The following is a 10,977-nucleotide window of genomic DNA, read 5'->3' as shown; positions in this document are numbered from 1 at the left end:
TCCCCAATCTGGCGCCCTCCAGACGTGCGGGACTACCGCTCCTAACGTAACCAGGAGACGGGAGTCGTAGTCCAACGCATCTCGAGGCGGCTCCCAACATCCCAGGCCGGCGAGGCCGAAGGTCATGTTGGCTAGGGGATGATGGGAGTTGTAATCTAACACACCCGGGGAGCAACAGGAGAGCAGCACAGCCCCGGGCTGAGGAAGCCACCGCGCGCAAGGCCGCGCTGCACGCCTCACGTACGCCGGGGAGGCGGCGCTCCGCACACGCCCAGGGGCAGCAGCGTCCTCGTCAGCGGCTTCGAGCCCCCAACGCGGCGACTCCGACGGGGCCGCGAACGCCCCCGCCCCGCCCCGGCGGAGGGCCAGGCGGCCGGAAGCTGCCGTTGCTAAGGGCCCGGCCTCCGCGTCCACGAAAGCGGGCCCTTAGCGACGGGGAGCCTTTGCTGCGCCCGGATGCTGCCCAGCGGGGGAAGAGCCGCCGTGGGCCGCCGGAGCCCCGAGCCCGCCATGTGCAGGCACCGGCCCGCCTCGGAGCTGACTCAGGTGAACGGGGAGGGCCGCAGCCGCCCAGCAGCACCTCCCCACAGCCTGCCCCCCGCCCCCGTCCCCGTCCCCTCGCCCTTAGCCCCCTCCCCTTCAGAGGTGCCTCTTTGCCAAGGGCAGCCCTTGTTTCCCGGACCCTGCCCGTGGCACATCCCCGCCCCCTCGTCGGCCTTTTGGGGAGGGTTTGGGGGGGGGTTGCCTTTAAAAACGGGGCATGCGCATATAAGCCAGAGCTTCTCTGCCCATGCGCAGAGTGCCTTTGCTTCTCAGCCTCCCCACAGCCCCTTTGAGAGCTGATTTTGGCGGCCGTGAAGGGGAGCGTTCCTTATGCATTTAGACTGTGTTTGTTACGCATGCACCTAAAAAAAAAAACAAAGAAGAAAGGGTGCACGCGTATAGGTTAGAAGAGCGCCTCTGATCGTGCGCAGAGTGCCTTTGCTTCTCAGCCTCCCCACAGCCCCTTTGAGAGCTGATTTTGGCGGCCGTGAAGGGGAGCGTTCCTTATGCATTTAGACTGTGTTTGTTACGCATGCATCTAAAAAAAAAAAACAAAGAAGAAAGGGTGCACGCGTATAGGTTAGAAGAGCGCCTCTGATCGTGTGCAGAGTGCCTGCTATTCACAGCACATCCCACGTTTGATTCTGATGGCAGCGAGGAGAGCTGAGCATGCCTTATGCATTCCAAGTTTAGTGCACCTGTATGTAAAAAAAGAAAGAAAGAAAAAGGCATATATGCCAGATGTTATATGGACATACACTGCCATTGTGTTGGTTGCTTTCCATCCTCAGCCATAACTGCCTATGCAAATAGTAAATGCTCCTGAATGTCTTTAGGTTGCGAGTGATTCAGTAATAATGACAACTTGGATCCACTGGAGATTGTTGTTGTTCAGTCGTTCAGTCGTGTCCGACTCTTCGTGACCCCATGGACCATAGCACGCCAGGCCTTCCTGTCCTGCGCTCTCTCCCGGAGCGTGCTCAAGTTCATATTCATTGCATCGATGATGCTATCTAGCCATCTCATCCTCTGCCGTCCCCTTCTCCTTTTGCCTTCAGTCTTTCCCAGCATCAGGGTCTTTTCCAGGGAGTTTTCTCTTCGCATCAGGCGGCCAAAATATTTGAGCTTCAGCTTCAGTATCTTTCCAATGAGCAGTCAGGGTTGATTTCCTTTAGGATGGACTGATTTGACCTCCTTGCAGTCCAGGGCACTCGTAAGAGTCTTCTCCAGCACCACAGTTCGAAAGCATTGATTCTTTGGCGCTCAGCCTTCCTTATAGTCCAGCTCTCACAGCCATATGTTGCTCCTGGGAAAACCATAGGTTTGATTATACGAACCTTTGTCGGCAAGGTGATATCTCTGCTTCTTACTATGCTGTCTAGGTTTGCCATAGCTTTCCTCCCAAGGAGCAAGCATCTTTTAATTTCATGGCTACAGTCACCGTCTGCGGTGATCTGGGAGCCCAAGAAAATAAAATCTGTCACTGCTTCCATTTCTTCCCCTTCTATATGCCTGGAAGTGATGGGGCCAGATGTCATGATCTTAGTTTTTTTTAATGTTGAGTTTCAAACCAGCTTTTGCACTCTCCATTTTCACCATCAACAAGAGGCTCTTTAGATCCTCTTTGCTTTCTGCCATTAGGGTGGTATCATCTGCGTATCTGAGGTTGTTGATAATTCTCCTGGCAATCTTAATTCCGACCTGTGATTCATCCAACCCGGCGTTTCTCATGATGTACTCTGCATATAAGTTAAATAAGCAGGGCAACAATATACAGCCTTGTCGTACTCCTTTCCCAGTTTTGAACCAATCAGTTGTTCCATGTCTGGTTCTTACTGTTGCTTCTTGACCCTCGTACAGGGCTCTCAGGAGACAGTAAGGTGGTCTGGTACATCCATCTCTTTAAGAATTTGCCACAGTTTGTTATGATCCACACAATCAAAGGCTTTAGCGTAGTCAATGAAGCAGAGTTTTTCTGGAATTCTCTTGCTTTCTCCATGATCCAGCGAATGTTGGTGATTTGATCTGTAGTTCCTCTGCCTCCGAAACCCAGCTTGTACTTCTAGTAGTTCTTTGTTCACATACTGTTGAAGCCTAGCTTGTAGGATTTTGAGCATAACCTTGCTGGCGTGTGAGATGAGCGCAATTGTACGGTAGTTTGAACACTCTTTGGCATTGCCCTTTTTTGGAATTGGAATGTAAACTGACCTTTTCCAGACTTGTGGCCACTGTTGAGTGTTCCAAATTTGTTGGCATATTGAGTGCAGCACTTTAACAGCATCATCTTTTAGGATTTTAAATAGCTCAGCTGGAAGACTGTCATCTCCGCTAGCTTTGTTGTTACTAATGCTTCCTAAGGCCCACTTGACTTCACTCTCTAGGATGTCCGGCTCAAGTTCAGTGACCGCACTATCATGGCTATCAGGGACATTCAGATCTTTCCTGTATAGTTCTTCTGTGCATTCTTTCCACCTCTTCTTAATCTCATCTGCTTCTGTTAGGTCCCTGCCTTCTTTGTCCTTTATCATGCCCGTCTTTGCACAAAATGTTCCCTTGATATCTCCGATTTTCTCAAAAAGAACAAGAAAATAAGGAAAATTAGAAAGTCTTTCCCATTCTGTTGTTTTCCTCGATTTCTTTGCATTGTTCATTTAAGAAGGTCTTCTTGTCTCTCCTTGCTATTCTCTGGAACTCTGCATTCAGTTGGATATATCTTCCCCTTTCTCCTTTGCTTTTCACTTCCCTTCTTTCCTCAGCTACTTGTAAAGCCTCATCAGACAGCCACTTGGCTTTCTTGCATTTCTTTTTCTTTGGGATGGATTGAGTTGCTGCCTCCTGAACAGTGTTTCGGACCTCTGTCCATAGTTCCTCAGGCACTCTGTCTATCAGGTCTAATCCCTTAAATCTATTCATCACCTCCACTGTATTTTTATTTATTTATTTATTATTAAATTTATTAATCGCCCATCTGGCTGGTCACCCAGCCACTCTGGGCGATGTACAACATACAATAAAACAGTTTAAAACAATAAAATTCTACAATAAAAACATTTCCTAAAATACCCTAACCCACCCCAAATGCCTGCCTGAACAACCACGTTTTTAATGCATGACGGAAACTCATTAAAGAGGGGGCATGACGGAGTTCCCCCTTCATGGATCACTGCCTTGTTGTGGCGAAGGGGCTTGCGTAACTCAGTGAAGCCATAAGCTATGCCGTGCAGGGCCACCCAAGACGGACAGGTCGTGGCAGAGAGTTCTGACAAAATGTGGTCCACTGGAGAAGGAAATGGCAACCCACTCCAGTATTCTTGCCAAGAAAACCCCATGGAACGTATCACAAGGCTAAAAGATATGATGCCGGAAGATGAGCCCCTCAGGTCGGAAGGTGTCCAATATGCTACTGGGGAAGAGCACAGGGTATTTCCAAGTAGCGCCAGAAAGAGTGAAGCGGCTGGGCCAAAGCCGAAAGGACACTCAGCTGTGGATGTGTCTGGTGGTGAAAAGAAAATCCGATGCTGTAAAGAACAATATTGTTTAGGAACCTGGAATGTAAGATCAATGAATCAAGGTAAGCTGGAGGTGGTCAAACATGAGATGGCAAGATTGAACATCGACATCTTGGGAATCAGCGAACTAAAATGGACGAGCATGGGCGAATTTAATTCAGGTGACCATCATATCTACTATTGTGGGCAAGAATCCCTTAGAAGAAATGGAGTAGCACTCATAGTCAACAAAAGGGTGGGAAAAGCAGTACTGGGCTACAATCTTAAAAATGATAGAATGATCTCAGTACGAATCCAAGGCAAACCATTCAACATCACAGTAATTCAAGTCTATGCCCCAACCACTGAGGCTGAAGAAGCTGAGGTTGATCAGTTCTATGAAGACCTACAACACCTTCTAGAACTAACACCAAAAAAAGATGTCCTCTTCATCATAGGGGATTGGAATGCTAAAGTAGGAAGTCAAGAAATCACCGGGATAACAGGCAGGCATGGCCTTGGTGTACAAAATGAAGCAGGACAAAAGCTAATAGAGTTTTGCCAAGAGAACATGCTGATCATAGCAAACACTCTTTTCCAACAGCACAAGAGGCGACTCTACACATGGACGTCACCAGATGGTCAATATCGAAATCAGATTGATTATGTCCTTTGCAGCCAAAGATGGAGAAGCTCCATACAGTCAGTAAAAACAAGACCTGGAGCTGACTGTGGCTCAGATCATGAGCTGCTTCTTGCAAAATTTCGGCTTAAATTGAAGAACGTCGGGAAAACCACTAAACCGTTCAGGTATGACCTAAATCATATCCCTGATGAATATACAGTGGAGGTGAGGAATAGATTTCAGGGATTAGACCTGATAGACAGAGTGCCTGAGGAACTATGGACGGAGGTCCGTAACATTGTTCAGGAGGCAGCAACGAAATCCATCCCAAAGAAAAAGAAATGCAAGAAAGCCAAGTGGCTGTCTGATGAGGCTTTACAAGTAGCTGAGGAAAGAAGGGAAGCGAAAAGCAAGGGAGAAAGGGGAAGATATACCCAACTGAATGCAGAGTTCCAGAGAATAGCAAGGAGAGACAAGAAGGCCTTCTTAAATGAACAATGCAAAGAAATCGAGGAAAACAACAGAATGGGAAAGACTAGAGATCTCTTCAAGAAAATTGGAGATCTCAAGGGAACGTTTTGTGCAAAGACGGGCATGATAAAGGACAAAGAAGGCAGGGACCTAACAGAAGCAGATGAGATTAAGAAGAGGTGGCAAGAATACACAGAAGAACTATACAGGAAAGATCTGAATGTCCCTGATAGCCATGATAGTGCGGTCACTGAACTTGAGCCGGACATCCTCGAGAGTGAAGTCAAGTGGGCCTTAGGAAGCATTAGTAACAACAAAGCTAGCGGAGATGACAGTATTCCTGCCGAGCTATTTAAAATCCTAAAAGATGATGCTGTTAAAGTGCTGCATTCAATATGCCAACAAATCTGGAACACTCAACAGTGGCCACAAGACTGGAAAAGGTCAGTTTACATTCCAATTCCAAAGAAAGGCAACGCCAAAGAGTGTTCAAACTACCGCACAATTGCGCTCATTTCACATGCCAGCAAGGTGATGCTCAAAATCCTACAAGCTAGGCTTCAGCAGTATGCGAACCGAGAACTACCAGAAGTACAAGCTGGGTTTAGAAGAGGCAGAGGAACTACAGATCAAATCGCCAACATTCGCTGCATCATGGAGAAAGCAAGAGAATTCCAGAAAAACGTCTATTTCTGCTTCATTGACTACGCTAAAGCCTTTGATTGTGTGGATCACAACAAACTGTGGCAAATTCTTAAAGTGATGGGAGTACCAGACCACCTTACCCGTCTCCTGAGAAACCTGTACGAGGGTCAAGAAGCAACAGTAAGAACCAGACATGGAACAACCGATTGGTTCAAAATTGGGAAAGGAGTACGACAAGGCTGCATATTGTCACCCTGCTTATTTAACTTATATGCAGAGTACATCATGAGAAATGCCGGGTTGGATGAATCAGAGGTCGGAATTAAGATTGCTGGGAGAATTATCAACAACCTCCGATATGCAGACGATACCACCCTAATGGCAGAAAGCAAAGAGGATCTAAAGAGCCTCTTGAAAGAGGAGAGTGCAAAAGCTGGTTTGAAACTCAACATTAAAAAAACTAAGATCATGGCATCTGGCCCCATCACTTCCTGGCATATAGAAGGGGAAGAAATGGAAGCAGTGACAGATTTTACTTTCTTGGGCTCCAAGATCACCGCAGACGGTGACTGTAGCCCTGAAATTAAAAGACGCTTGCTCCTTGGGAGGAAAGCTATGGCAAACCTAGACAGCATAGTAAGAAGCAGAGACATCACCTTGCCGACAAAGGTCCGTCTAATCAAAGCTATGGTTTTCCCAGTAGTAATGTATGGCTGTGAGAGCTGGACTATAAGGAAGGCTGAGCGCCGAAGAATTGATGCTTTCGAACTGTGGTGCTGGAGAAGACTCTTACGAGTGCCCTGGACTGCAAGGAGGTCAAATCAGTCCATCCTAAAGGAAATCAACCCTGAGTGCTCATTGGAAGGACAGATAATGAAGCTGAAGCTCCAATATTTTGGCCACCTAATGCGAAGAGAAAACTCCCTGGAAAAGACCCTGATGCTGGGAAAGACTGAAGGCAAAAGGAGAAGGGGACGGCAGAGGATGAGATGGCTAGATAGCATCACGGATGCAATGAATATGAACTTGAGCACGCTCCGGGAGAGAGCGCAGGACAGGAAGGCCTGGCGTGCTATGGTCCATGGGGTCACGAAGAGTCGGACACGACTGAACGACTGAACAATGACGGAGTTCCCTAGGGAGGGAGTTCCATAGAGTGGGGGCCACCACAGAAAAGGCCTTCTCCCTTGTCCCCACCAGTCTAGCTGTCCTGGCTGATGGGACAGACAGGAGGCCATCCGAGGCTGATCTTGTTAAGCGGCCTGTCTGGTGCTGCTGGAGGCGCTCCTTAAGTATATTTATAAGGGATATGATTTAGGTCATACCTGAATGGTTTAGTGGTTTTCCCTATGTTCTTCAATTTAAGCCGAAATTTTGCAAGAAGCAGCTCATGATCTGAGCCACAGTCAGCTCCAGGTCTTGTTTTGACTGACTGTATGGAGCTTCTACATCTTTGGCTGCAAAGGACATAATCAATCTGATTTCGATATTGACCATCTGGTGATGTCCATGTGTAGAGTCGCCTCTTGTGCTGTTGGAAAAGAGTGTTTGCTATGATCAGCGTGTTCTCTTGGCAAAACTCTATTAGCCTTTGTCCTGCTTCATTTTGTACACCAAGGCCATGCTTGCCTGTTATCCCGGTGATTTCTTGACTTCCTACTTTAGCATTCCAATCCCCTATGATGAAAAGGACATATTTTGGGGGGTTAGTTCTAGAAGGTGTTGTAGGTCTTCATAGAACTGATTAACCTCAGCTTCTTCAGCCTCAGTGGTTGGGGCATAGACTTGAATTACTGTGATGTTGAATGGTTTGCCTTGGTTTCGTACCGAGATCATTCTATCGTTTTTGAGATTGTACCCCAGTACTGCTTTTCCCACCCTTTTGTTGACTATGAGTGCTACTCCATTTCTTCTAAGAGATTCTTGCCCACAGTAGTAGATAGAATGGTCACCTGAATGAAATTCGCCCATGCTTGTCCATTTGAGTTCTCTGATTCCCAAGATGTTGATGTTCAATCTTGCCATCTCATGTTTGACCACCTCCAGCTTGCCTTGATTCATTGATCTTACGTTCCAGGTTCCTAAACAATATTGTTCTTTACAGCATCGGATTTTCTTTTCACCACCAGACACATCCACAGCTGAGTGTCCTTTCAGCTTTGGCCCAGCCGCTTCACTCTTTCTGGCGCTACTTGGAAATACCCTGTGCTCTTCCCCAGTAGTATATTGGACATCTTCTGACCTGAGGGGCTCATCTTCCAGCGTCATCTCTTTTAGCCTTGTGATACGTTCCATGGGGTTTTCTTTGCAAGAATACTGGAATGGGTTGCCATTTCCTTCTCCAGTGGACCACATTTTGTCAGAACTCTCCGCCATGACCTGTCCGTCTTGGGTGGCCCTGCATGGTTAGCTTATGGCTTCACTGAGTTACGCAAGCCCCTTCGCCGCAACAAGGCAGTGATCCATGAAGGGGCCACTGGAGATTAAGCAGTCTTTAAAACATTCTTAAATTACAAAAGAAAAACAAAACAATGAAAGTTACTTTTGCTTTAATAACATTCTCTTCTTTGGATGTCAATAAAAGGCAAACTGTTGTGGAATAAATACATTATTACATGAATATATGTGTAATGGGAAGCAGGCTCAGATAGTGATCCTTGGTGCGAAGAGAGTGTTGCAAGATACAACAGTCGCCCTGTTTTAATCTGTGAAATGTTGGAGAGGATGCAGTTGCTTCTCCCCCCCCTATATTCAAGATCTCTTACAAGTAGGGCTGCCATCTTTTTCTTTCTTTCTTTTTCTGGAAGAGCTCCTTTGTCTTTAAACGGTTGCCCTGGGAGCTCTTTGCAAGATTGTGAAAATGTGAACTGTCCTGGATCAGACCAACGTCCATCTAGTCCAGCATTCTGTTCACACAGTGGCCAACCACCTGCTCATGGGAACCCACAAGCAGGACATGAATGCAACAGCATCCTCCCACCCATGTTCCCCAGCAACTGGTCTATATAGACATACTGCCTCGGGTACTGGAGGTAGCATATAGCCATCAGGACTAGTAGTCATTGATAGCCTTCTCCACCAGGAATTCACCCTCCAAGGTCCAAACTAGAGGTGGGAGAGGGGAGATCTGCGATCAGGATATTCCGTGATTTAAAAACACTGCACACAACTGATGGTAGTTGCAGTGAGGTGAAGGGACTGGATCAGAACTTTTGCATGTAGAGGAGGGCTTTATTTATGCATTTATTTATTGATTTCTATGCCGCCCAACAGCCAAAGCTCTCTGGGAAGTTCACAACAACTAAATAATATATAAAAATAATGGACAGATTTCTCTGACTACTTACAAGGAAACTACTTACCCTTCCATTTGTACCTAAATCAAGAGTTTTAATTAAAGAGAGTCCAGCTTCAACAGGGAGCTTAACAGCTTAAAAAATATATAAATTATACACTACTCAGTTTAAATTCACATGTCCACATCTTATATCCTCCCCGCCCGCCGCCCCCCCCCCTTTTTCTGATCAAAATCCCCATTTCCTCACTCTACTATTCGCCCTCTGGGGGAAAGAATCAGACTTGAAGTTTTACCTTGCATGTCAACTATCAGCTCTGTGTGTGTGTGTGTAGGGGGGGCAATTTTAATCAGAGGAAAAGGTGTGTGTGTGTGTGTGGGGGGGGAAGGGTTAACCCCCTCTTCCCCAGTGCTGCAGTTCTTATGAGATTTGGAAGCCTTCACTGCTACTGCTCTTAAAAAATATCGTGGGAGTTCCTGATCATGGATCTGCTACATCACATCTAGTTTGGCTCTGGGTATCTGCAGAACGTGTTTCTGCAACCGCTGATTACAGCCAACCATTAGAAAAATGGGATTAAGGACTTCCACAGTTTTTCAGGTGAGTGAATATTGTATCCAGGCACGTTTGAGTCCTGGAATATATCTTTTCAGAAATTAACCACCACTCCTTGCAGTTACTTTGGATCTGATAGGGGCATGCTCCCACTGGGCCTTTTGAGAGCCCCTGTGCCCCATGAGAAACCATTCTCAAAGTTTAGATACCCTCTGGAGTGACTTCCAGAAGACCACAAACAGATGCAGTCAGAATAGAAAAATCAGACAGGCACGCCTGGTGTGCACACAGGAACATTTGAGAGAATGCACAGGGAGGGCTCTGTGGATCATGGCCTGCCTTTTTTTCTTCTTGAAAAAACTCTTCTGCTTGACTTCCATGACATTGCAGAGCGTGGCACTGGTTAAGTTTAATGTCTGTTAAACAGTCCATCCTAAAGGAAATCAACCCTGAGTGCTCATTGGAAGGACAGATAATGAAGCTGAAGCTCCAATATTTTGGCCACCTAATGCGAAGAGAAAACTCCCTGGAAAAGACCCTGATGCTGGGAAAGACTGAAGGCAAAAGGAGAAGGGGACGGCAGAGGATGAGATGGCTAGATAGCATCACGGATGCAATGAATATGAACTTGAGCATGCTCCGGGAGAGAGCGCAGGACAGGAAGGCCTGGCGTGCTATGGTCCATGGGGTCACGAAGAGTCGGACACGACTGAACGACTGAACAAAAATGTCTGTTCTCCTAAGTCCAATATGATTTTGTTGATGACATGAAGTAACTCCCCCACCCCATTTTTATTGAATTTAGCTTAAATGTATAGCCCCCTTCATTCTTGGATCCCCATGAAAGATTTCCATATCAATATCTATCTCTAATATCTGACATCTTCCTTTTCCCCCTCTGTAGGACATTTCCCATTTGCTTGCAAGTGTCTTTAAGAACATGTACACTTCAGAGGTGATAGGGGTGGACGCGGTAGAAAATATGATCAAGTCCCGTGGTGGAGACAATTCCCATCATGAGCAGTTTGTGGAAGAGTTACAGAAGGTAAACTTTCTATGTAGTCCTGCAGAGAGGAATAGATAAGAGCTAACTGAATGCTGTGATTTGAGCCACCAGAATGGGTTGTTTCAATATATTCCAGTATAGAACTGAATTATCTTGAGCAAAGCACGAGCCAAATATGTAAATTAAAATAAATGTTAGTATTTATTATTCTGTGCCATCAGTGTACATGGCATTACAGAGTTGGAAATAAATTGTGAGCTGGTATGGTGGTTAGGGTATCAGACTGTGATCAGAGGAATCCAGGTTCAAATCCCTACTCAGCCATGAACATTACTGGGTGACATAGGG

General features: G+C 46.4%; 1 protein-coding gene across 2 annotated transcripts in view; it reads left to right on the top strand.

Moving 5' to 3' along the window:
* Positions 1 to 297: 297 nt before the first annotated feature.
* Positions 298 to 10,977, top strand: part of DLEC1 (DLEC1 cilia and flagella associated protein) — a 56,751-nt gene continuing 46,071 nt past the window's right edge. The window contains exons 1-2 of one of the 2 annotated variants that reach the window (XM_084859424.1): positions 298 to 546; positions 10,528 to 10,668. In XM_084859424.1, the coding sequence (XP_084715550.1) occupies positions 457 to 546; positions 10,528 to 10,668 (231 nt within the window). In that variant the 5' untranslated portion in view covers positions 298 to 456. The remainder of the gene's footprint in view (positions 547 to 10,527; positions 10,669 to 10,977) is intronic. The other variant, XM_084859425.1, reaches the window with a different exon arrangement.

The sequence above is a fragment of the Heloderma suspectum genome, chromosome 5 (assembly GCF_057233095.1).
Source record: "Heloderma suspectum isolate Gila_16-S chromosome 5, 16-S_ref, whole genome shotgun sequence".
Taxonomy (NCBI): domain Eukaryota; kingdom Metazoa; phylum Chordata; class Lepidosauria; order Squamata; family Helodermatidae; genus Heloderma; species Heloderma suspectum.
This window is presented reverse-complemented; position numbering and strand designations above follow the sequence as displayed.